The sequence below is a fragment of the Chiloscyllium plagiosum genome, unplaced genomic scaffold (genome assembly GCF_037043375.1).
Source record: "Chiloscyllium plagiosum isolate Xiang-an unplaced genomic scaffold, Cpla_swu_hap1 HiC_scaffold_47, whole genome shotgun sequence".
In the NCBI taxonomy this organism is placed as follows: Eukaryota; Metazoa; Chordata; class Chondrichthyes; order Orectolobiformes; family Hemiscylliidae; genus Chiloscyllium; species Chiloscyllium plagiosum.
In genome coordinates, this window is record NW_028270185.1 from 6,006,173 (window position 1) to 6,033,162 (window position 26,990).

A 26,990-nucleotide genomic window follows, 5' to 3' on the forward strand; every position below is an offset into this window, starting at 1 on the left:
TCGAAATGTGGCGGTTTCCTCATTTAAATTCCCAAAAAGAAAGTTTAAAGGAGAAAACACAAAAAGAGAGAGAGAGAGAGTGTGGTGGTCTTGGGGTAATGTGGTCAGATGTGTCCACTGTCTCTGGAATTGGATCACCTCTTTATAGAGATTCCCAAAACCCACTCCCTGACAGAACAGCCCGCAGTATTTTCAAAGGTGGGGATCAAAGAGTTAGGGGATGTGCTGTCCCAGGTGATTGGATGTTCAAATGCACACCTTCCTGACAATAATGTAAAAGAAATGCAAAATCAAATACATTCTCACCACACCTTCCCTCCCCAGTTCGTTAATCCCACGCCACCCCCGTCCCCCCCGGGGTCACAAATAAGAGTTTATCAAGATCGGGGTGGGGGGGGGCGGAGAAATGTCACTGAAGGAGAACATTTCTCTCCTGGTTGAAGTTTTTGCAAAGTCGTTCCATTTGGTGAATTCACATCCGCGCCCCCCTCCCTTCCCCCACGTTTGGTTTTTAATGTAGAAATCCTTCCTTCTGCCCACCCCAGCCGTGCTATTGGATGTTGCTGATGGTGAAATAGATGACAGTACCCCCCCCCACCTCCACCAACGTCCCCATGCCAAACCCGGTCAGTGATTGTGTTTGCTGATGCCTGGTGAGCCTCCCCTCCTCCCCTCTCCCCGGCCGCCTCGAAACGGCCGTTGGGTCTCGCCCAAGCCTCTCGCCCACTGGCCCTACAAGACCTGGAACTTCCAGGAGGTCTGGTCCTTGTAATCCAAGCAGTCAGTGGGGCCGAAGTTCAGCTTCCAGGAGGAGGTCTGGTCCTTGTAATCCAGGCACTCGACGGTGTTGAAGCCCAGGCTGGCCGAGCCGTAGCCCTGAGCTGAGAGGGAGGCCGGGGATTGGCTCAGGGGTCCGCCCATGGCCGGGGTGCCCAGGGGGCTGAGGGCAGACCCCGGGGCGGACAGCTGGGGGTGCATGGGGGACAGGTACGGTCCGCAGTCCAAGCCACTGAAGTACGGTGAGGAGCCGGCATAGCTCTGGTTGTATCCCTGGGCCTGGCTGTAGGTCATGGGGTAGGCAGCGGAGCGCTGCATGCAGGAGGCGGTGGAGGAGGAGAGCGGATCCGGGATGGGAGAAATCGAGGCCGGGCTCCAGATGGAGACACTGGCGTTGGAGATAGAGCTGGCAGTGCCCACCGTCCCTGGCGGGTTCGGACTGTAGTGACCGTTGCCATTGGTCTCGGAGCTGGTGTCCCGGCTTGGAGAGGTCTTCTTTTTAGCGGGCCGTGTTTTCGCCTGGCCGCTGCTCTGCTGCTGCTGCTGCCGGCATTTCGCCCGACGGTTCTTAAACCAAACCTTGGGAGCAACAGGAAGAGCAGGGAGTTAATACGGTCAGTTCGACGCCTCCACACGGTGGCTACAAGGGCAGGTCAGAGGTTAGGAATAAGGCGTCAAGATTAGAGTGGTGCTGGAAAAGCACAGCAGGTCAGGCAGCATCCAAGGAGCAGGAGAATCGACATTTCAGGCAAAAACCCTTCATCAGTATTCCTGCCTTTGCCAGAAATGTAGATTCTCCTGCTCCTCGGATACTGCCTGACCTGCTGTGCTTTTCCAGCACCACTCTAATCTTGACTCTAATCTTCAGCATCTGCAGGACCCACTTTCGCCCACCATCCAGGACAAAGCAGTCGCTTGATTGGCAACACATCCACAAACATCCCCTCCCTCCACCCCTGACGCTCAGTAGCAGCAGTGTGTACCATCTACAAGACGCACTGCAGCATCTCACCAAAGATCCTCAGGCAACACCTTCCAAACCCACAGCCACTTCCATCTAGAAGGACCAGGGGCAGAAGATACATGGGAACACCACCCCCTGCAATTTCCCCTCCAAACAACTCCCCATCCTGACTTGGAAATATATCGCTGTTCCTTCAGTGATAGAACCCTGGAATTGTGTCCCCTAAGGGCATTGTAGGTCAACCCACAGCATGTGGACTGCAGCGGTTCAAGGCGGCAGCTCACTCCCACCTTCTCAAGGGGCAACTATAGACGGGCAATAAATGTGGGCCCAGCCAGCGACAAGTAAATAAAAAAAGGAGGCCATTCAGCCCCTCAAGAATGGTTCACAATTCAATATGGATCAGAGCATAATCTGAGTCTTTAATCCATCTGTCAGTCTTGGATCCAGATTGTTCAACACAAAACTATTGGTGCCCATCATACAGTGGGAGGGTGTTGACTCAAATGGTTAGAGCGTGGTGTCAGTGGTCATGGGTTCAACCCTCCCACCCACAATCCACATCACACAAACGTTCTTGTGGCACAATGGTAGTGTTCCTCCCTCTGAACGCTCCCTTTGCTCTAGAGGTGCGCACTAACATTGTTGAACAGGGAAATAGCTGGATGTTTTCAATTCACCTTAGATTATTGCCTCCATTGCAATAGGTGGGTCTGGTTATCTCCACACTGCAGTTTGTGGGAGTTTGCTGTCCATAAATCAGCTGTTGTGTTTCTTACAACACAACCCGGTCTGTAAAAAGACTCCATTGGCTGCGAGGTGCAGGGGTGATAAAGGGCGCTAGGGAAATGGAGCTCTTTGTCTTGACATGCACACTATCCCCATCTCCGCACGCACCCCCCCCCCCCTTCCCACATTGGAGGTTCTACTGAGGCAATCATTGGATAGTTATTTAAAATGGAACAATGTCCAAGGGTCTGGGGGTAAGTGACAGGAGAATGCCACCAGGGTGATGGTGCTGATTCGATGGGCTGAATGGCCTCCTTTTGTGGCGTCACACTTCTGTGATTCTGCAAAAAGAAACACTTCCATTATCCAGCCACAAAGCTGAGCTAAAACTGGAAAATCCAATCATTTAACAAGTTTCCACCAACCCCCTGGAGCTTCACTGGAGGGTGACTAAGGTGTCTCCCGCTGCTGCTCTCTCCGAGCAAGGACAAGCAAACTCTGACCCACCTGACAAGCCAGAGGCTGAGAGCTGGAGGGGAATGGAGTCCACAGAAAAACCAAATGACGGGCTTTCCTTAGCTCACAGAGGGGCAGATATCACCATGAAATAACTCCACAGGGGCAGATATCACCATGAAATAACTCCACAGGGGCAGATATCCTGTCACCAAGTCACCCGTTATTTACATGTACAGACTACATGGGCTCTGACCGGCCAGCTCACATCTCGTCCCCAGGGTGAGGTGACTCTCTGAATCTCCTGTTTCTATCTGTCAGCCGGGGCTCCCTGATTGACCCCAGTTAACAGCCCCAATCAGGGATCACATACTCAATGAGATCCACCTGACCAACCTCATTCCAGTGACGACATTACCCCACATTGTAGATACGCTGTGAAAGACGTTTACCACTGGGTGAGATTTTAATTGAGAGCCCAGGGACATTTCCCCAACAGACCAACAGAGGGAGTTTTTACAAAAGCACCATATCCCAGAGAACTTAGGGTTTCTTAATTCAATCGTGGGATATGGGTGTTGCTGGTTGGATCCAACATTTATTGCCCCATCCCTAGTTGCCCCTTGAGAAGTGGGGCTGAGCTACCTTCTTGAACCGCTGCAGTCCATGTGCTGTGGGTTGACCCACAATGTCCTTAGGGAGGGAATTCCAGGATTCTGACCCAGCAACACTGAAGGAATAGCGATATATTTCCAAGTTAAAATGATGAGTGGAGGGGAAGTTGCAGGGGGTGGTGTTCCTATGTATCTGCTGCCCTTGTCCTTCTGGATGGAAGTGGTTATGAGTCTGGAATCCCTACAATGCAGAAAGAGGCCAATTTGCCCATCGAGTCCACACCAACCCTCCAAAGACCATCTCAGCCAGACTCACCAAATCCCTGAAGCTTGCATTCCCTAGGGCTAACCCACCCAGCCTGCACATCCCTTGGCACTATGGGTAAGTTAGCATGGCCAATCCACCGTGACCTGCACATTGTTGGACTGGGGGAGGAAGCCCACACAGACACAGGGAGAATGTGCAAACTTCACACAGACAGCCTTGTAGATATTGGCCCATCATGTCTGTGCTGCACTCAGGCTAAGAGCCCATCACAAGTGAGCCATGTCAGACAGAAGTAGGATATAATGGTTTCAGTCTCCATCCTGGGTGGAGGTATTCAGAGATTATACTCTTAAAAAGAAACTTCATTGTCTACTATGGGATTGAGGGGAGATAGGGTAAGGGAGCTATTGGTTGTTGAGGCTGCAGGGGGGATGAAACATGGAGTCAAGGCCACAGTCGGATCAATCTTGATCCTGTCAAGTGATAGACCAGACTGAATGGGCTGAATGGCCTCCTCCTGCTTATAATTGAAACACTTGCCTAACAGAGATTGGCTGATGTGGCAGTACAATTGAACAAATGGCCTCCTGGTTTATTGCAAATTTCAATAATTGGCTGAAGGTGGCCATTCAGCCCCTCAGCCTGTCCACCATTCATCCCTCAATATCCTTAACACGGAGAAACCTAGCAACCTCTGGCCTGCACACACTCACTGTGAGTGAACCTCCACTGCCCTCTGGTGGAGAGAATTCCAAAGGTACTCCCACCACCCTCTCAGCTGTGAGTGAGGACAATCCTCTTCATCCCAGTCCTCAATGGCTCAGACTGTATCCCTATGCCCGAGAACCCAAAAATGTCTAGAAGGCAGCGGGTTCACGTTGGTGTCAGCTGTCTGAGGATGTGATCGAAACTATCGCAATCAGGGATGTGATGAATGGAACACCAACAGACAGTTTTATTCATGAGGCACCTCAATCTAGCTAAATATCCCAAGATGCTTCAAGGGAACACAATCAAACCACAATCTGCCACATCCAGCGGTATTTGAACAGTGATGTTTAGTCATGGAAGTCAATTTTCCAGATGTAAAGATTGACATATTGGAATATTGTGTGCAATTCTGGTCTCCTTCCTATCAGAAAGATGTTGTGAAACTTGAAAGGGTTCGGAAATGATTTACAAGGATGTTGCCAGGGTTGGAGGATTTGAGCTACAGGGAGAGGCTGAACAGGCTGGGGCTGTTTTCCCTGGAGTGTCGGAGGCTGAGGGGTGACCTTATAGAGGTTTATAAAATCATGAGGGGCATGGATAGGATAAATAGACAAAGTCTTTTCCCTGGGGTGGGGGAGTCCAGAGGGCATAGGTTTTGGGTGAGAGAGGAAAGATGTAAAAGGGGCAGCTTTTTCACTCAGAGGGTGGTACGTGTGTGGAAATGAGCTGCCAGAGGATGTGGTGGAGGCTGGTACAATTGCAACATTTAAGAGGCATTTGGATGGGTATATGAATAGGAAGGGTTTGGAGGGATATGGGCCGGGTGCTGGCAGGTGGGACTAGATTGGGTTGGGATATCTGGTCAGCATGGACGGGTTGGACCGAAGGGTCTGCTTCCATGCTGTACATCTCTATGACTCAATGACATGTGTTTGGAAAGGCAAGGGCTGATTAGGGATAGTCAACATAGCTTTGTGCATGGGGAATCATGTCTCACTAATTTGATTGAGTTTTCTGAAGAAGTGACAAAGAGGATTGATGAGGGCAGAGCGGGGAACGTGCTGCTAGGGAGGGAATTCCAGGATTCTGACCCAGCGACACTGAAGGAATGGCGATACATTTCCAAGTCAGGATGGGGAGGGCCTAGGAGGGGAGCTTCCAAGGGGGTAGTGTTCCCATGTATCTGCTACCCTTGTCCTTCCAGGTGGTAAAGTTTGGAAAGTTCTGTCAAATGATCCTTGGGAAGCTGTGACAAACACACAGCCATGAGAGAATACAAAGCTTGAACACTGACTGAAAGCAAAACATGCTGGGTGACCTTTTAGAAGTTTATAAAATCACGAGGGTCAGGGATAGGGTACAATCAAGATATTTTTCCCAGGATAAGCTGTCCAAATCTAGGGGACACAGGTTTTTGGTGAGGGGGAAAGATTTAAAAGTGACCTAAGGGGCAACATTTTCACTCAGAGGGTGGTGCGTGTATGGAATGAGCTGCCAGAGGAAGTGGTGGAGGCTGGTACAATGACAGCATTTAAAAGGCATCTGGATGGATATATGAACAGTAAGGGTTTAGAGGGATATGGGCCGGGTGCTGGCACATGGGACTAGATTAGTTTAGGATATCTGGTCGGCATGGACGAGTTGGACTGAAGGGTCTGTTTCAGCGCTGTACATCTCTATGACTCGACATGCAAGAGAGATTGAGAGAAGGAATTCCAGAACTTGCAGTTTAAGCAGTTTGGCAGAGTCAAGGAAATCAGGTTTTATAAGAGGGGATAATTGGAGGAGCTCAGAGAGTTCAGCATAGTCATTGAGGCTGGCACTATGCCCTGGAGTCGAATCAGCTGAAGAAATAACATTATCTCTGCAACTCATTCATGTTTTACTCTTTAAAACATCTTCCCTCCTAACCCAGCGGCAACCTGCAAGCAGCAGTCTGCAGAGATTTCATTGCTCTGAACATTAATAATGTGAAGCGGTTGACTGGGAGAGGCCTGTCAGGGCAGAGACTCCTTCTCAATCTGGATTTCGACACACCAACACCCCCCCCCAACACCACCACAGGTTAAAAACCAGCTCAAATATGACAAGACCTATAGACTGAGGGAGCTCATCTCGGGATGCTCACATATAATTAGATTCGACTAGATTCCCTACAGTGTGGAAACACGCTCTTCAGCCCAACAAGTCCACACCGACCCTCTGAAGAGCAACCCACCCAGACCCACTCCTCTACATTTACCCCTTCACCTAACACTACGGGCAATTTAGCATGGCCAATTCACCTGACCTGCACATCTTTGGACTGTGGGAGGAAACTGGAGCATTCGGAGAACACCCACGCAGACACGGGGAGAATGTGCAAACTCCACATTGACAGTTGCCCGAGGCGGGAATTGAACCTGGGTCCCTGGTGCTGTGAGGCAGCAGTGCTAACCACTGAGCTACAGTGCCACCCCATGTATTGGCACAATGTATCAGTTTGGCTTTGGAGATATCCATCCAACATGAGACACCCCAGCGCTCCCAGGCCTCAGTATCGGGCTATAACAGACAGAGGCGTTAAGCAGAAACCCCAATTTGAGGGACGGAAGGCTTTCTTGCAAGTATCCCCTGTCCTCACTTCGCCAAAGCAGCGATTAGCCTCACTATTCTTAGTGGGATCTTGCTCTTCACAAGATGGTGGCCATGATCACAGCACATGATGTCAATCCAAAATAATGTGAGGGGTTATATACGAGAATTTGAAGAGAGTGTGGTGCTGGAAAAGCACAGCCGGTCAGGCAGCATCCGAGGAGCAGCAGAATCGACGTTTCGGGCATAAGCCCATTATCAGGAAGTTAATGCCCGAAACGTTGACTCTCCTGCTCCTCAGATGCTGCCTGACCGGCTGTGCTTTTCCAGCACCACGCCTTTTGACTCCGATATCCAGCTTCTGCAGTCCTCAGTTTCTCCTGTATGGGAGATGTGGCAGCCAATTAACACGCAGCAAGCTCCGACAAACAGCAATAGGACAACCCACCGTATAATTACTCGTTAGCCTTAGTTAGCCGATAGTTAACTGTCAGCCCCATTACTGAGGGAAGTTCCCTTTGTCCTTCATTTAAGTAATTTATAATAATAGGCAGCGATTCAGTTTGGGCTTTTCTCTGAATGAAGAAACGGACATCAAACATGTGAAAGTTCTGAAAAATGTACAATATTTTGACCTGACATTTTGCAACACTCTCCCCTGGCATTGCTCATGAATCAAGCAATTGATTGTTTCCAAAGGCACAGGATTCACCTGTTGGACTGTGCTGTGTTTATTATTTCCACCGCTAAAGTAGATTCATGTCCTTGCTTTGGGGCTTAAGGCAGGCCTCAATTACTGCTAAATAAACAGGGTTGCCAGCTGACTAAAATAGGTGAAAGTGAGGCCTGCAGATGCTGGAGATCAGAGTCAAGATTAGAGTGGTTCTGGAAAAGCACAGCAGGTCAGGCAGCATCCGGGGAGCAGGAAAATCGACGCTGCGAGGCAAAAGCCCTTCATGATTTCCTGAGGAAGGGCTTTTGCCTGAAACGTCGAATTTCCTGCTCCTCAGATGCTGCCTGACCTGCTGTGCTTTTCCAGCTCACGAAAGGAAAATACCTTGGATGCTGGAAATCTGAAACAAATGCAGAAATTGCTGGTGGAACTCAGCAGGTCAGGCAGCATCTGCGGAGAGACAACCTAAGTGAACATTTTGAGCCAGTGACAGTTCTTCAGATCATTCTGGGCTCAGCAAGGATTCGACATATTGGACTTGAGGTGTTAACCCTGTTTCTCAAAGCTACAAGACCAGCTGAGTTTCTCCAGCATGCTTCATTTTCTGTCAAGCTTTGCAATCCCTCATGGCTGTGTGTTTGTAAGAGCTCACGAAGGCTCCTTTGATAGCACTTGCCAAACTGTACAGTCCAGAGGGCGGCAGGTACATGGGAACACCAGTCCCTGCTAGTTCGACTCCAAGCCACTCACCATCCCTGACTTGGAAATACATCGCTGTCGCTTGAGTGTCGCTGGGTCAGAATCCTGGAATTAACTCCCTAAGGGCATTGGGGGTCCCCACACCACATGGGTTGCTGCAGTTCAAGATGGCGGCTCACCCCCTCAAGAGGCAATTAGGGATAAACAACAAATGCTGGCCCAGCTAGCGATACCCATGTCCCATAATGGAATTAAGGGCAACAGGACTGCTTAAACCCATTGGACATATTCCTGGAGGCAATGGCCTAGTGATACTATTGCTGGACTGTTAACCCAAAGACCCAGGTAATGTTCTGAGGACCCAGGTCTGAATCCTGCCACGGTGGAGTTTGCATTCAATAAAAATTTGGAATTAAGAATCCATTGTCAGTTGTCAGGAAAAAAAAACACATCTGGTTCACTAATGCCCTTTAGGGAAAGAATCTGCCATCCTTACCTGGTCTGGCCTACATGTGACTCCAGAGCCACAACAGTATGGTTGACTCGTAATTGCCCTCTGGGCAATTGGGGATGGGGCAATAAACACTGGCCTAGGCAGAGAGGACTACATCCCGTGCCTGATTTTTAAAAAACTTAATTGAAGGTTTAACCCTCTCCCTTCCAATGCCACTCTCAATTAAACTGCCTTGACCCAATCACCTCTCTCTGACATTTTTACAGCAAATACATAAAAGTCTTCAAAAACTAAATTGCAATTTTATTTTTTTAAGTACTGGAGGTTGATTGAAATGAACCTTCCTTCCCAGAAACCTCCAGGACAATCCTGGAAGAGCTGACAGTCCAGACTCTGAATTTGGTTTGAAAATGATCTTGTGCTGATTTTACCTGAACCCTGGATTCGGGTAGATTGATCTTCAGAGCTACCTCTTCCCGCATGAAGATGTCAGGGTAGCGGGTCTTGGCGAAGAGAGCTTCTAAAATATCGAGCTGCGCTCTTGTGAAGGTCGTTCTCTCCCTGCGCTGCTTCCTCGGAGTGGCTGTGGTCAAACGAACCAAACACCATTACATTGGTTTTCAAGAGGTCGCCGATGTGAACGCGATCCGGACACATGCTTACTGAAAACGATCCGAGATCTTTCCATCCCAATTCCAAACGAGTGTTTATCATTTTGTAAAGATCTAGTAATGATTGAGCCAATTCACAACACAGTCTGTCCCCCTTCCTCTGCCTGGAATTCAGTTGTGGCAGGTGACTCTGAGGACAGCGGTGGATTCACCTCACAGATGTCCTGCGGGTGTCAGACAGCTCATGGGAGGTCCTGGCCCTTGTGACCGGCAAGGTTGTTTCAGGAAGGCACTGAGACCCCCTCATCAGGAAGGTGTGGATGTGAAATCTACCTAAACTAAACACCGGCATCATTTACACTCCCTCCCATGTTCCACTTAGAATCCCTATAGTGTAGAAAGAGGCCCATTTGGCCCACTGAGTCTGTACCAGCCCTCCAAAGAGCATCCCATCCAGACCCAGCTCCCTATCCTCTCTCCATAATCCTAACCACCCTAACCTGCACATCCCTAAACACTATGGGGCAATTTAGCATGGCCAATCCACCCTAACCTGCACATCCCTGAACACTATGGGGCAATTTAGCATGGCCAATCCACCCTAACCTGCACATCCCTAAACACTATGGGGCAATTTAGCATGGCCAATCCACCCTAACCTGCACATCCCTGGGCACTATGGGGCAATTTAGCATGGCCAATCCACCCTAACCTGCACATCCCTGAACACTATGGGGCAATTTAGCATGGCCAATCCACCCTAACCTGCACATCCCTAAACACTATGGGGCAATTTAGCATGGCCAATCCACCCTAACCTGCACATCCCTGAACTCTATGGGGCAATTTAGCATGGCCAATCCACCCTAACCTGCACATCCCTGAACACTATGGGGCAATTTAGCATGGCCAATCCACCCTAACCTGCACATCCCTGAACACTATGGGGCAATTTAGCATGGCCAATCCACCCTAACCTGCACATCCCTGGGCACTATGGGACAATTTAGCATGGCCAATCCACCCTAACCTGCACATCCCTGAACACTATGGGGCAATTTAGCATGGCCAATCCACCCTAACCTGCACATCCCTGAACACTATGGGGCAATTTAGCATGGCTAATCCACCCTAACCTGCACATCCCTAAACACTATGGGGCAATTTAGCATGGTCAATCCACCCTAAGCTGCAAATCCCTGAACACTATGGGGCAATTTAGCATGGCTAATCCACCCTAACCTGCACATCCCTAAACACTATGGGGCAATTTAGCATGGCTAATCCACCCTAACCTGCACATCCCTAAACACTATGGGGCAATTTAGCATGGCCAATCCACCCTAACCTGCACATCCCTGAACACTATGGGGCAATTTAGCATGGCCAATCCACCCTAACCTGCACATCCCTGGGCACTATGGGACAATTTAGCATGGCCAATCCACCCTAACCTGCACATCCCTGAACACTATGGGGCAATTTAGCATGGCCAATCCACCCTAACCTGCACATCCCTGAACACTATGGGCCAATTTAGCATGGCCAATCCACCCTAACCTGCACATCCCTGAACACTCTGGGGCAATTTCCCATGGCCAATCCACCCTAACCTGCACATCCCTGAACACTATGGGGCAATTTCCCATGGCCAATCCACCCTAACCTGCACATCTTCGGACTGTGGGAGGAAACCAAAGGAAACCCACACTGACGGGGGAGAACATGCAAAGTTCACACAGACAGTCGCCCGAGGGTGGAATCAAACCCAGGTCCCAGGTGCTGTGAGGCAGCAGTGCTAACCACTGAGCCACCGTGCCACCCCACTTGGAAGCCACCAACAAGTAATTCACCTCCTGACTCCCCAAGGCATAAGTCAGGAGTGTGAGGGAATATTCCCCACTTGCCCTGGATGGGGGCAGCTCCAACAACACTCAAGAAGCTCGACACCATCCAGGACAAAGCAGCCCCCACTTGATTGGCCCCACATCCACAAACATCCCCTCCCCCCACCACCAACGCTCAGTAGCAGCAGTGTGTACCATCTACAAGATACACTGCAGAAATTCACCAAAGATCCTCAGGCAGCACCTTCCAAACCCATGACCACTTCCATCTAGAAGGACAAGGGCAGCAGATACATGGGAACACCACCCCCTGCAAGTTCCTCTCCAAGCCACTCACCTGGAAATATAACACCGTTCCTTAAGAAATCCAGAATCTTGGAATTCCCTCCCTAAGTGCATTGTGGGTCAACCCACAGCAGATGGACTGCGGCGGTTCACCTTCTCAAGGGGCAGCTAGGGATGAGGCAATAAAGACTCGGCCCAGCCAGTGACACCCACATCCCACAAAAAAATGAATAAATTAACCCTTCATTCCCTTCGTTGATTAAAAATACAAACGTATGAAAAACAAACAGGAGTAGTCCACTTGGCCCTTCAGGTCTGCTCCATCATTCAGTAAGATGGTGGCTGACCTGATTTTAACCTTAGCTGTACATTCCTATACATCCCCTGATAACCCTCTGTCCCCTTGGTCATCAAGAATCTGTCTACCTCTGCCTGACAGATAGTTAAAGATTCTTCATGTATTGCCTCACATCCCTCTGAGAGGACCAATGTTTCCTTATCTCTGTGGTGCCCTTTAGTTTTAAGCTGTGGCCCACTGTCAATAGATTGTTCCACAAGGGGAACCATCATTTTCACATCCACGCAGTCAGGTCCTCTCGGGATGTTACGCGTTTCAAAAGTCTCTCAATCTCAGCCTTGCATCTCTTTGATGCCCCAGCCTCGACAGCCCTCTGTGGTCAAGAATAACAGAGATTCACTCCTCTCGGAGTGAAATTTGATGAGAAATTCCTCCTCATCTCTCTCTCTCTGTCTTCAATATGCGACCCCTTATTCTGAGATGATGCCCTCTGGTCCTAGACTCTCTCCCACAAGGGGAAATAATCTGCCCACATCTCCACTTTGTTAAATCCTCTCAGAATTTTGAATATTTCAATAGGGTCTCCTCCCAGTCTTCTCAACTCCAAAGAGTGCAGGCCCAACCCACTCAAACTGTCTTCATAAGACAGTCCCTCCACACTGAGTGGACTTTCTCCAATGCCAGGATAAGGTGACCAGACTGTTCACAATATTCCAACCATTAAAATCATTACCTTTCCTGTCCAGGGACTGAACGCTGGTCTCTCCTATGACAGGTAAAATACTAACCACCATGCTAAAGAGGAACATAGTCATCTCACTCTTCTCCATGAGACAGCAGTTTAGAGGCACAGGGAACGAGAGAGAGATCAATGAGGAGAAGAGAGATCAAGCCCAGTGTGGGGAGAGAGAGATCGAGTCCAGTGCGGAGGGAGAGACAGATCGAGCTCAGTGCGGGGAGAGAGAGAGATCGAGCCCAGTGTGTGGGGAGAGAGAGATCGAGTCCAGTGCGGAGGGAGAGACAGATCGAGTCCAGTGCGGGGAGAGAGAGAGATCGAGCCCCGTGCGGGGAGAGAGAGATCGAGTCCAGTGCGGAGTGAGTGAGAGATCAAGCCCAGTTCAGGGAGAGAGAGAGATCGTGCCCAGTGCAGAGGGAGAGATAGATCAAGCCCAGTGCGGGGAGAGAGAGATCGAGTCCAGTGCGGAGGGAGAGAGAGATCGAGGTCAGTGCGGGGGGAGAGAGAGAGATTGAGCCCAGTGCAGAGGGAGAGAGATTGTGCCCAGTGCGGGGGGAGAGAAAGATCGAGTCCAGTGCGGAGGGAGTGAGAGATCAAGTCCAGTGCGGGGGGAGAGAGAGATTGACTCCAGTGCGGGGAGAGAGATCAATCAAGCCCAGTGCAGGGAGAGAGAGATCGAGCCCAGTGCGGGGAGAGAGAGATCAAGCCCAGTGCAGAGGGAGAGAGAGATCAAGTCCAGTGCAGAGGGAGAGAGAGATCGAAGTCAGTGTGGGGAGAGAGAGATCGAGCCCAGTGCAGAGGGAGAGAGAGATCGAGTCCAGTGTGGGGAGAGAGAGATCGAGCCCAGTGCAGAGGGAGAGCGAGATCGAGTCCAGTGCAGACGGAGAGAGAGATCGAGTCCAGTGCAGAGGGAGAGAGAGATCGAGTCCAGTGCGGGGAGAGAGAGATCGAGTCCAGTGCGGGGAGAGAGAGATCGAGCCCAGTGCAGAGAGAGAGAGAGATCGAGTCCAGTGCAGAGGGAGAGAGAGATCGAGGTCAGTGCGGGGGGAGAGAGAGAGATTGAGCCCAGTGCAGAGGGAGAGAGATCAAGTCCAGTGCGGGGAGAGAGATCAAGGTCAGTGTGGAGGGAGAGAGAGATCGAGTCCAGTGCGGAGGAGAGAGTGATCGAGCCCAGTGCGGGGAGAGAGAGAGATCGAGCCCAGTGCGGGGAGAGAGATATCGAGTCCAGTGTGGGAGGAGAGAGAGATCGAGATCAGTGCGGAGGGAGAGAGAGATCGAGTCCAGTGCAGAGGAGAGAGTGATCGAGCCCAGTGCGGGGAGAGAGAGAGATCGAGCCCAGTGCGGGGAGAGAGAGAGATCGAGCCCCGTGCGGGGAGAGAGAGATCGAGTCCAGTGCGGAGGGAGTGAGAGATCAAGCCCAGTTCAGGGAGAGAGAGAGATCGTGCCCAGTGCGGGGGTAGAGATAGATCAAGCCCATGCGGGGAGAGAGAGATCGAGCCCAGTGCGGGGAAAGAGAGATCGAGCCCAGTATGGGAGGAGAGAGAGATCAAGGTCAGTGCAGAGGGAGAGAGAGATCAAGGTCAGTGCGGAGGGAGAGAGAGATCGAGCCCAGTGCGGAGAGAGAGAGAGATCGAGCCCAGTGCGGAGGGAGAGAGAGAGATTGAGCCCAGTGCAGAGGGAGAGAGATCGAGCCCAGTGCGGGGGGAGAGAAAGATCGAGTCCAGTGCAGAGAGAGTGAGAGATCAAGTCCAGTGCGGGGGGAGAGAGAGATCGACTCCAGTGCGGGGAGAGAGATCGATCAAGCCCAGTGCAGGGAGAGAGAGATCGAGCCCAGTGTGGGGAGAGAGAGCTCGAGCCCAGTCTGGGAGGAGAGAGAGATCAAGGTCAGTGCGGGGGGAGAGAGAGATCGAGCCCAGTGCAGAGGGAGAGAGAGATCGAGTCCAGTGCGGGGAGAGAGAGAGATTGAGACCAGTGCGGGGAGAGAGAGAGATCGAACCCGGTGCAGAGGGAGAGAGAGATCGAACCCGGTGTGGGGAGAGAGAGAGATCGAACCCGGTGTGGGGAGAGAGAGATTGAGCCCAGTGCGGGGAGAGAGAGAGATCGAGCCCAGTGCGTGGAGAGAGAGATCGAGCCCAATGTGTGGGGAGAGAGAGATCGAGTCCAGTGTGGAGGGAGAGAGAGATCGAGCCCAGTGCGGGGAGAGAGAGAGATCGAGCCCAGTGCGTGGAGAGAGAGATCGAGTCCAGTGTGGAGGGAGAGAGAGATCGAGCCCAGTGCGGGGAGAGAGAGAGATCGAACCCGATGCGGGGGGAGAGAGAGATCGAACCCAGTGTGGGGAGAGAGAGAGATCGAACCCGGTGCGGGGGGAGAGAGAGAGATCAAGCCCAGTGTGGGGAGAGAGAGATCGAGGTCAGTGCAGGGGAGAGAAAGATCAATCCCAGTGTGGGGGGAGAGAGAGAGATTGAGCCCAGTGCGGAGGGAGAGAGAGATCGAGTCCAGAGAGGGGGGAGAGAGATCGAGGTCAGTGCCGGGGGAGAGAGATCGAGCCCTGTGTGGGGGGGGGGGGAGAGAGATCGAAGTCAGTGTGGGAGGAGAGAGAGATCGAGCCCAGTGCAGGGGGAGAGAGAGATCAATCCCAGTAGGGGGAGAGAGAGATTGAGCCCAGTGCAGGGAGAGAGAGATCGAGCCCAGTGTGGAGAGAGAGAGAGATTGAGTTCAGTGCGGGGACAGAGGGAGAGCGAAGTCAGTGTGGGGGAAGAGAGCAAACGAGCCCAGTGCAGGGAGAGAGAGTGATCAATCCCAGTGCGGGGAGAGAGAGTGATCAATCCCAGTGCGGGGTCGAGAGAGATGGAGCCCAGTGTGGGGAGAGAGAGATCGAAGTCAGTGCGGGAGGAGAGAGAGATCGATACCTCTTGGGGAATGCCCAGGGTGGAGTGACTGCAGGCCCCTGGCTAAAGAAGGACTTTAATCTGGAACATTTAATGTAATTTTGTATGCACTACTTTATCCCAACAAGACCTGTAACAGTGAACTTTTAACTTATTTCTTTATTTCTCTACTCTTTACCTAGGATTTTGTACCTCAGCACCTTGTATCTCAGATGATGCTGCAAGCGCCGATATTGTAAACTTTTCACTGTACCCTGCACTTAAGTACACATGTCAATCAAACCGAATTCTCATGTTGAAATCCGTTTGCTCAAGGTTCAGTCACTTCCTTTATCGATACCTCTTCGTAATTTTTTTAATCACTACCACAACACAGTTGATACTGTCAACTCTCTGATAAATCTGGTTTCTCATTCTAATCTGTTAATGAATACGGTGACTAACTGAGGCCCTATCACAGATCCTTGCAGGATCTCGTCTCATCCTGCAAATTAGAATTCCTGCCAATAATCCAGATTCTCTGTCTCCTTCCTTTCACTGAATTATCTCCCTGTGTGCAAATTGGCTGTAGCATTTCCTACTCTACAACACTTCCGAACATATTCATTGGCTGTCGAGTTGTTTGGGATACCAGCAGTTGTGAAAGAGCGATACAAATGCATGTTTTTAAAAAACAGTATATGTTCATTTGACTAAGCACATACATGAATCGCTGCTTTATTTTAAAACGTATAATTAGGCAAAGCTGCATCGAGATTGCTTAACTGAAAATCAGAATAAATTACAGATAATGAATGGATAATTTGCTTCCTTTGTCTAGTTGTTGATGTTAAATGATTAAAAGCTTAGTTCAAAATAACATTGTTTCCGACTCAGTGCGAGAAACATTCTCTGGTGTGTGTGTGTGTGTGTGTACGAGTGAATCATTTAAGCTTCTACCCAAGATAATTGAAGCGAGTGACTTTATGAGTGATGTTTACGAACAGAAGTTAGAATGAACAACTGGTTATGGACTGTGTAAATTCAATAGAGTCAATGTCAAACACCAGTTAGGTCGCAGCTAGAGTACTCTGCCCAGTTCTGGTCATCGTATTACAGAAACAAGGGGGATTGGAATAGAGAAGGAACAGAGAAGCTTGCCAGGATTTCAGGAATTTACACCACAAGGAAAGTTTGGGCAGCCTGAACTCAATCCCTGAAACAATGGTAGCAGCAGAAACATTTACTGCATTTTAAAATATTTCATATGAATACTCGAAGTGCTGCCAGCTATAGGCTTGAAAACCGAATAACTGGGGTTAGGCTGGATGGTTTGTTTTCAGCCAACTGGCCTGCTTTAGTGACAAAGATTCCAATTTCTCTTCTGAATCAGTGTGGCATTTGAAGGAGCCGGTGGGTAAGCGAGGTGGGAAAATGACAGGATGTGTGAGAGTCTCTCAGTGTTTTAGTGAGTGAGGTGTGAGTGACAATATCTACAAGCGTGAACGAAGAGTGTTTGTGTGAAAATGTCAGCAAGTTGTGTGTATGTGCAGGTCTATGTTTGTGAGAGTGTGTGTGTGTGAGAGAGAGAGTGAGTGTGACAGAGTGAGTGTGAGAGAGTGTGTGTGAGAAATTGTATGTGAGATTGTATGTGTGTGAGTGTATGTGATTGTGAGATTGTGTGTGATTGTGAGACTGTGTGTGATTGTGAGACTATGTGTGTTTGAGAGTGTGTGAGTGTGTGTGGGTCAGTGAGTGTGTGTGTATGTGTCTGTGTGTGCGTGTGTTTGTGAGTGTGAGACTGTGTGTGTGTGTGTTTGTGAGTGTGAGACTGTGTGTGTGTGTTTGCGACTGTGAGTCTGTGTGTGTGCGTGAACAGCATGTGAATGGGAATGAAACTGAGTCTCCCACAAACAGGAGTGAGTGAAACATTCTGTCTGAACTATGTAAAAGCTGATATATTTGTGAAAATGCGTCAGTGAAAGCATTTTTTAAAACAATAGTGAATATTAAAATGAAACATTAGGGGGAATTGGTTGGAATGGAATTGGCTGAAGGTTCAGGGTTTGGAATTAAGGCAAAGTAACATAAAAATGGTCAAATAGAAGGATTACTGTGATGCTAGAGATAGCTGGCTTTCTATAATAATCCCCTACTATTTTGTTTACAACCCTCCCAATGGCTAATCTGTTTGAAATAAACAAGCTCATGGCTTTAGACAGGAATGGAAAGTTATCAGTTGGAGCAGAAAGCCAATGAGGGAGTTGTGGGGCTCAGCTGCAATGAGGGGGTCAGTGCTACTGGTCATTTTTGTCTCTTCATGCCTGGGATGTCAGTGTCACTGGTTGAGTAGCGAGGTCTGCTGGGTCCTGTCAGAGGGTGGTTCATCCCCAGGCTCTGGAGTCACATGCAGGCAGGACCGGGTAAAGATTTCCTTTCCTAAAGACCATTAGTAATCCAGGTGGGCTTTCAGAACAATTGCTAATGTTTACACTGTCAGCACACATAGCGAGCGGATTAGTTATTTATTCCTGCCATTTTGTTTCATTAGATTTAAATTGGGATGATGGGATTTGAAGATTCTGCTATAGCTGTAGAGGCCACACCTGGAGTACTGTGTGCAGTTTTGGTCTCCTTACTTGAGAAAGGCTGTACTGGTCCTGGAGGGGGTGCAGAGGCGGAGTTGAGAAATTTGGCTGATGAGGAGAGACTGGGACTATATGCATTGGAGTTTAAAAGAATGACGAGAAATTATTTGGAAATATATAAAATAATGAAGGGAATAGATAAGATAGAAGCAGGGAGGCTGTTTCCACTGGTGGGTGAAACTGGAACGAGGGGACATAGCCTCAAAATAAGGGGGAGAGGGTTTCGGACTGAGTTGAGGAGGAACTTTCTCACACAAAGGGTTATGAATCTGTGGAATTCCCCACCCGGTGAAGCAGTTGAGGCTACCGCGTTTAAGGCAAAGATAGAGAGATTTGTGATTTGGAGATGTCAGTGTTGGACTGGGGTATACAAAGTTAAAGATGAAGGAGCAGCGCTCCAAAAGCTAGTGCTTTCAAATAAACCTGTTGGACTATAAGCTGGTGTTGTGAGATTTTTAACTAAAGAGATTTTTGAACAGGAAAGGAATGAAGGGTTATGGTGAGAGGACGGGTAAGTGGAGGGAATGAAGGGTTATGGTGAGAGGGCGGGTAAGTGGAGGGAATGAAGGGTTATGGTGAGAGGGCGGGTAAGTGGAGGGAATGAAGGGTTATGGTGAGAGGGCGGGTAAGTGGAGGGAATGAAGGGTTATGGTGAGAGGGCGGGTAAGTGGAGGGAATGAAGGGTTATGGTGAGAGGGCGGGTAAGTGGAGGGAATGAAGGGTTATGGTGAGAGGGCGGGTAAGTGGAGGGAATGAAGGGTTATGGTGAGAGGGCGGGTAAGTGGAGGGAATGAAGGGTTATGGTGAGAGGGCGGGTAAGTGGAGGGAATGAAGGGTTATGGTGAGAGGGCGGGTAAGTGGAGGGAATGAAGGGTTATGGTGAGAGGGCGGGTAAGTGGAGGGAATGAAGGGTTATGGTGAGAGGGCGGGTAAGTGGAGGGAATGAAGGGTTACGGTGAGAGGGCGGGTAAGTGGAGCTGGGTCCACAGAAAGGTCAGCCATTATCATATTGAATGGGAGAGCAGGTTTGATGGGTCAAATGGCCTACTCCTGCTCCTAGTTCGTATGCTCCTGAATATCAGGCTGGGTAGGGGCAGAAAGGGGAGAGATTTATCTGGATTGCTAGTCCACTGGCAATATCACCCCCCCTTATTCTGAAATAAGATAACAGATCAGCTGGAATTATCACACCTGGGAGCTTGCTGTGTGCAAATTGGCTGCTGAATTTCCTGTACTGCAGCAGGTCACTTCCACCCAGAGAGGGTCACTAACTGCGAGGCACTGTGGCGATGGGATTAGAGGTCAATGTGATATGGGAATGCAACTGTTTCTTTTCTCAAAAATCGTTTTGGCAAAAGGAGTGAGTCGTCGGATGAGCTTTATCTGTTTGATTATGGATGTTCATAGGGCGGCACGGTGGCTCAGTGGTTAGCACTGCTGCACACACGGCGCCAGGGACCCGGGTTTGATCCCAGCCTCGGGCGACTCACTGCATGGAGTTTGCACCTTCTCCCCGTGTCTGCATGGGTTTCCTGTCACAGTCCAAAAACGTGCAGGTTAGTCTGGACTGGCCATGCTAAATTACCCCATACTGTTCAGGGATGTGTGGGTTAGCAGGAATACAGGGATTGGGTAGGGGATGTGTAGACTAAAAGGAGTGAATGACCTCCTTCCACACTATAGGGATTCTGCGATCCTTATTGTGTAAATATACATGACATCACCCAGGAGAAATAAAAATCAATGACAATGATTGCCTTTGAGAAGATTTGTAGCTCAGGTTGAGGTTCTGGATGTAGGTTTGCTCACTGAGCTGGAAGGTTCATTTGCCTAGTATGGTGACGAAGCGTCTGAAAATGAACCTTCCAGCTCAGCGAGCAAACCTACTCCCCACAGCCTCAATGGATGTCAACCCAGAGATGGGATTTCTGGTTCTCATTTGCCCCAGGATTGTCTTGAGGGGGCCCATGGCCCTATGTTTCCAACTGAGAGGTGGCAAAGTTGCCCTTTGATTCAAGGCTCACTCTATGCGTATTATTCAGCTTTAAAGGCAAAAAATATAACCAATCACTTTGTCTTATCTAGAGTAAGGGACCATGTAGTTTGGACTGCTTTAGTGTTGGAATACCAGGTGAATATTTCAACTTGGAAAAATTAGGTGCTGCACCCTTTTTAGCTCTGTGCAAGACAACGCTGCTTTTCAAAGCAATGCAGGGCATACTTTGTTACAGAGAGGCACCAAGAGCCTCTGGGTTAAGGGAAAGCCTGTTTGGCAACAGCCTTTGGATTGGAAGGGCTGCAGTTTGCTACAAATGTGCGGGTGCAGGACAACCAGAGGGTGTGAATGGAACACAGCCCTTCCTCCGGATGTGAAAACAACGAAAGCCAACAAGAAAGGACCCATGTTATCCGGATTAACCATCAAAGTGAGGAATGATTATTGTTTGATAGACAACAACATGCAATCATTGCTGAAAGATGAAGGAACTGAGACAATTTAACCCAAACTCAATCTTCAGAATTGTGCTCCGTGTCTATGGTTTTTCCATCTATAATATTTATGTGGAATAATTGAACTTTTTGTCTATTTTATTTGTGAATGAGTGTGTGTGTGAGTGTGTGTATGTGTGTGAGAGTGTGTGTGTGAGTGTGTGTGTCTGAGTGTGTGTGTCTGTTTGTGTGTGTGTGTGTGTGAGAATGTGTGTGTGTGAGTGTGTGTGTCTGAGCGTGTGTGTCTGTTTGTGTGTGTGTAAGTGTGTCTGTATGTGTGTGTGTGTGAGAGAATGTGTGTGTGTGAGTGTCTGTTTGTGTGTGTGTGAGTGTCTGTTTGTTTGTGTGTGTGAGAGTGTGTGTGTGTCTGTTTTGTGTGTGTGTGAGTGTCTTTTTGTGTGTGTGTGTGTAAGTGTGTCTGTATGTGTGTGTGTGTAAGTGTGTCTGTATGTATGTGTGTGTGTGTGTAAGTGTGTCTGTATGTATGTGTGTGTGTGTGTGAGTGTGTGTGAGAGAGAGTGTGTCTGTTTGTTTGTGTGTGAGAGTGTGTGTGTTTCTGTTTTGTGTGTGTGTGAGGGTCTGTTTGTGTGTGTGTGTGTGTGTTTGTATGAACGTGCGTGTGTGTGTGTCTGTTTGTGTGTGTGTGTGTGTATTTTTGGGGGTTTAAAGGGATATAGTTTAAGTTGGACAGTAGCAGATTAGTAATTTTTTTCTCTGTTATTTGTTAAAGCTTCATCATGAAACCTGAGGGGAAGCCGCCCCTGAATAGCAGCCCCATCACACAGATGGCTCAGCTTGGTGATCTCATTGGGATTTTATGTGTCAGATTACGGAACGGCGGGGCTCCATTATCAGCTCAACTCTCCACATGACCCCAGCTCTCCTTGTTCAGGATTTATGCACATAAACCAAGTCCAACACTCAACTACAACACTGAGAGAGTGCTGCAGGGTGGGGGGGGGGGGCTGCCTTTAACCACAGAGAGTCATGAACGCAGCACAGTCCATCAGACAAACCAGCTTTCCATCCACTGACTCCATCTATGCTTCCCAGTGCCTCGGGAAGGAAGCCAACATCATCACAGACCCCTTCCACCCCGGTTATATTCCTTTCCATAGGGCAGAAGATAGAAATGTTTGCATACATGTACGAATAGATTCAAGAACACCTTCTTCCCTCAGACTTTTGAACAGACCTCTTTAATGTGAATTCTGATCTCTCTCTCGCTCTCTCTCTGTACCTCCTCTGTGACTGTAACACTGTATTCTGCACCCTGCTCTGCTATCTCGCTGGGTTTTGTAGCACAGTGGCTCAATGGTTAGCACTGCTGCCTCACAGCACCAGGGTCCCAGGTTCGATTCCAGCCTCGGGTGACTGTCTGTGTGGAGTTTGCACATTCTCCCCCTGTCTGCATGGATTTCCTCCGGATGCTCTGGTTTCCTCCCACAGTCCAACGATATGCAGGTCAGGTGAATTGACCATGCTAAATTGCCCATATTGTTAGCATTAGTCAGAAGGAAATGGGTCTGGGTGGGTTACTCTTTGGAGGGTCGGTGTGGACTTGTTGGGCCGAAGGGCCTGTTTCCACACTGTAGGGAATCTAATCTAATGTATAGTGTGCTCTGCCTGGAGAACACAGAATACAATACTTTTCACTGTTTTTCAGTATGTGATAACAATGCATCAGTCAGTCAGTTAGGGCATCAGAAAAAGTGCCTTGACCAAAGAACAAAGACACTTTACAGCCCAGGAACAGGCCCGTCAGCCCTCCAAGCCTGTGCCGATCCAAATCCACTGTCTAAACTTATCGCTCAATTCCTAAGCATCTGTATCCCTTTGCTCCCCACCTACTCATGCATTTGTCGCACCTTAAATGACTAGGATTTGGAAAACGAGCAGGGGGTGTTTGTCCCAGAATGGGTCCTGGCCAATATCTATCCCTCAAGTGGTCATGGTCCTGTTGTTGCTTGTGGTATCTTGCTGTACGCACTTGGGTTTTTCCATCCCTGAGATTACAACAGCGCTCACAAAGCTCACAATGTCGGCATAGAAAATAGGAGTAGGAGTAGGCCATTCGGCCCTTTGAGCCTGCTCCACCATTAGGTTTGATCGTGGTTGATCGTCCACCTCAGTCCCGTGTTCCCCCTTTGTCCCCCATACCCTTTGATTCCTTTAGCTCTGAGAACACGGTGGCACAGTGGTTAGCTCTGCTGCCTCACAGCGCCAGAGACCTGGGTTCAATTCCCACCTCAGGCAACTGTCTGTGTGGAGTTTGCACATTCTCCCCGTGTCTGCGTGGGTTTCCTCTGGGTGCTTCGGTTTCCTCCCACATTCCAAAAATGTTAGGTGAATTGGCCATGCTAAATTACCTGTAGTGATAGATGTAGGGGAATGGGTCTGGCTGGGTTGCTCTTCGGAGGGTCGGGGTGGACTTGTTGGGCCTAAGGGCCTGTTTCCACACTGTAAGTAATCTAATCTAAACTATATCTAACTCCTCTTGAATTCAGACAATGATTTGGCCAGAGAATTCCACAGGCTCCCCACGCTTTGGGTCAAGACATTTCTCCTCATCTCAGTCCTACATGGCCTACCCTGTATCCTTAGACTATGGCCCCCTGGTTCTGGACTCCCCAGTCATCAGGAACACCCTTCCTGCCACTTCATCTTGTCCAGATCTGCTAGAAATTTATAGGATTCTCTAAGATTCCTCTTCATTCTTCTAAACATCCATGAAAATCCAGTGAGAAAGTATGTCTTTGGCAGTACGGTGATTTGTGACATCCTGCAGCCACGAAAGGCTCTACAGAAATGCAGGTGTTGCTCTTTCATTCCAAGCCTCGTCGTGCACAGTCATGCCTGCAACTGCACAGATCCACCAATAGATGGAGCCTCTTAAGGCCCTCCATAAGCCCCTCCCGTACAATCATGACTGTTGGGCCAGGAGGAGGCCATTCAGCCCTGTCCCATCACTCAATCAAGACAAGACTAGTTAGACATTTAAATCCCTTTTGCTGTCTCGTTTCTACACACCATAGTACATTGACCCAACCAAGATCAATCAGTCTTATTGGGGAGGCACGTTCTATTAAGTCTAAGCCTCAGCAGCTTGATAAGATTATAAGAGATAGAAGCAGGAGAAGGCTGTTCGGCCCCTTGAGTTTGCTCCTCTATTCAATAGGATCGTGGCTGATCCGACATTCTTCACATCGACTTTCCCCGTAACCCTCGAATCTCCCGACTGATCACGAATCTCTCTCAGCCTTAAATATACACATTGACTCTTCCCCCTATGGCAAGGAGTTCCAAAGACTTGCAGCCCTCTGTGGGAAGAAATTCCTCCCCATCTCAGTCTGAAATCGGTGCCCCTTTATTCTGAGACTGTGCCCTCTGGTCCGAGACCTTCCCATGAGAGGGAACATCCTCTCAGCATTGACCCTGCCAAACCCCTGGAGAATCCAAAAGGTCTCAATGAGATCATCTCCCATTCTCCTAAACCTCAAAGTCCCAAACTGTTTGCCCTTTGCTCATAAGACCTTCCCTCCATCCCACTAGGGATCATCCCAGTGAGCCTTCTGTGAACTGTCTCCAATGAAAGGAAACTTGTACTCAGCTTCAATTATAGCCTCCCCTTTGGAAATCTCCCCGGAATGGCCTGGCTGGAATATTATGACTATGACCCTTTCATCTGTTCATCCTATCCTTTTCAGGGACACAATGGTGTAGTGGCAATGTCACTGGGCTAGAAACCCAGGTATTTTTTTTTGCTATTCATTCATTGTTTGTGGGCATCGCTGAGAGGGAAAGATTTAAAAGTGACCTAAAGGGCAACTTTTTCACGCAGAGGGTGGTGCGTGTATGGAATGAGCTGCCAGAGGAAGTGGTGGAGGCTGGTACAATTACAACATTTAAAAGGCATCTGGATGGGGACATGAATAGGAAGGATCGAGAGGGATATGGGACTAATGCTGGCGAATGGGACTAGATTAATCTAGGATATCTGATCGGCATGGATGGGTTGGACCAAAGGGTGTGTTTCTGCACTTTACACCTCTATGACTCTATGTCTCTGTCAGCATTTACTGCCCATCCTTAATTGCCCCTTGAGAAGGTGGTGGTGAGCTGCCTCTTTGAACCACTGCAGTCCATATGATGTATGGACCCACAATGCTGTTGGGAGGGAATTGCAGGATTTTGACCCAGTGACACTGAAGGGAAGGCGATATATTTCCAAGTTGGGATGGTGAATGGCTTGGAGGGGAACTTGCAGGGGGTGGTGCCCTGGATAAAGGCATTCAAATCCCTCCACAACAACTGACAAAATTTCAAATTTAATAAATTAATCCTGGAATTGAAAACTAGCTTGATTTTTGATATCTGTGAAACTCTTGTTAATAGCGGCCTCCACCCGTCTGGGTCACTAAAGTCCTTTAGGGAAGGAAATCTGTTATCCTTACCTGGTCTGGCCTACATAGGACTCCACACCAACCTCAATATGGTTGACTCTTAACTACCCTCTGAAATAGTCAAAGGAGACACTCCGTTCAATAGGCAATTAGGGATGAGGCACTAAAGACATTTGGATAAGTGTATGAATACAAAAGGCTTTGAAGGATATGGGACAAACGCAGGCAAGTGGGGTTAGTTTAGTTTAGGAACATGGTCAGCGTGGGCTAGTTGGACTGAAGGGTCTGTTTCCATGATGTAATAACTCTAAGACTCTAAATGCTGGCCTTACTCAATGAAACCTACATCCCATTAAAGTATAAAACAATACCACAATTCCTCAACAGAGGACATAGTTTCTCTCCATCCACCCTCTCAAATCTTTTAATCATCTTAATCACCGCAATTAGATGTTCCCCTAATCTTCTACACAAAGCTTGTCTGTGGAACCTGTCCTCATAATTGAACGCTTTCAGACTCAGTATCGTTGTTGCAAATCTGCAGGATACTCCTCAGGTCTGTCCCTCAACTGAATATTGTTCCTGCTGTTGGTGTCTAGCCAGAACAACTGGAGCAGAGTTTCCACCTGTCCCAAAGTCACAATTGATCAAGGGAGACAAAAACTCTTTGCCTGGCCCTGCCCATGAAATAAAGGCACACATTTTGTCAGCCTTATAAAAATTATTTGATGCATTCATCCGTTCAATTCCTTGAGCCAAGTGCCCATGGGCAGCAGCCCATCAAATCCCACCTCAGGCTGAAAAAGGTCAATGGGATTGCAAATTGTCAAGGTTCTTTCTACTATCAGTTTTATAGACTTCCAGAACCTATTTTGAAAAACATAGGAACGGAGAAAATAGGAGCAGGAGTCGGCCATTTGGCCCCTCGGACCTACTCCACCATTCAATATGACGATCATGCAATTTCAGTATCTCACTCCCATGAAGTGAAGGCAAATGATTGATCTAGCTCAGAAACTGGCCGAGAGGCAGGAGATATGATAAAGGGGAAGGTGCTCAAATAGACAGGAGAATGTGTATTCAAGAACAGATTATATCTGTTTATATTCACTAATAACTTTGATAAGTAAAGTAAGCATTCAAATTTGCCAATGAAAGGTTGAGGTTTTGTTTTAAATTCACAGGATGTGGGCAGGCCAGCATTTATCACTCATCTCAAATCCGATTAAGAGTCGACTGCATTGCTGTGGGTCTGGAGTCACAGATAGGCCAGACTGGCTAAGGATGGCGGATTTCCTTCCCTGAAGGGCATTAGAGAACTAAATGGCTTTTTTTTACACAATTGACAATGGTTGCAATAGTTTGAAATTCAGATTTGGACTGAATTCAAATTTCACAATCTGCTATAATGGAATTTGAACCCATTACCTCAGACAGTAACCTGGCCTCTGGGTCCAGTGACATTGCCTCAACACTACCACATCCCCATGAATGAACTATAGATGAAGTGAATGGGATAAAACTTTGGCATTTGACAAATGTGAGGCCGTTCAGTATGGACCTGAATTGGATGCTTTGTAATTGGTGAAAATTCAGAAACAGCCGAGGGTCCAGGGAGGGTCCAAGGACGTACAGTGGTTGTTAAAATGTCAGGCACAATTTACAGAAAATAACTGCAAATGCCAAAGGAACTCCAGCCTTTATAGATAGGGACTGGAATACAAGGAGGTAGACGTCATGCTAGAGGTAAACAAAGCTCTCGTTAAACCTCACCTGGAGGCATTGTGAGCAGTTCTGAGCCATGATCACATTAAATGGTGGAACAGACTCAATGGGCTGAATGGCCTACTTCTGCTCCTGTGCCTTATTGTCCTGGGGACCACATC

The 26,990-nt window shown here is 48.7% G+C and overlaps 1 protein-coding gene across 6 annotated transcripts in view; it reads right to left on the reverse strand.

The window, feature by feature from the left end:
• Positions 1-648: 648 nt before the first annotated feature.
• Positions 649-26,990, reverse strand: part of LOC122542767 (homeobox protein otx5-like) — a 43,352-nt gene continuing 17,010 nt past the window's right edge. For all 6 annotated transcript variants that reach the window (XM_043680782.2, XM_043680785.2, XM_043680784.2 and 3 more), the window contains 2 exons: positions 9,351-9,502; positions 649-1,356 (listed from right to left, as the gene is read on the reverse strand). In XM_043680782.2, the coding sequence (XP_043536717.1) occupies positions 733-1,356; positions 9,351-9,502 (776 nt within the window). In that variant the 3' untranslated portion in view covers positions 649-732. The remainder of the gene's footprint in view (positions 1,357-9,350; positions 9,503-26,990) is intronic.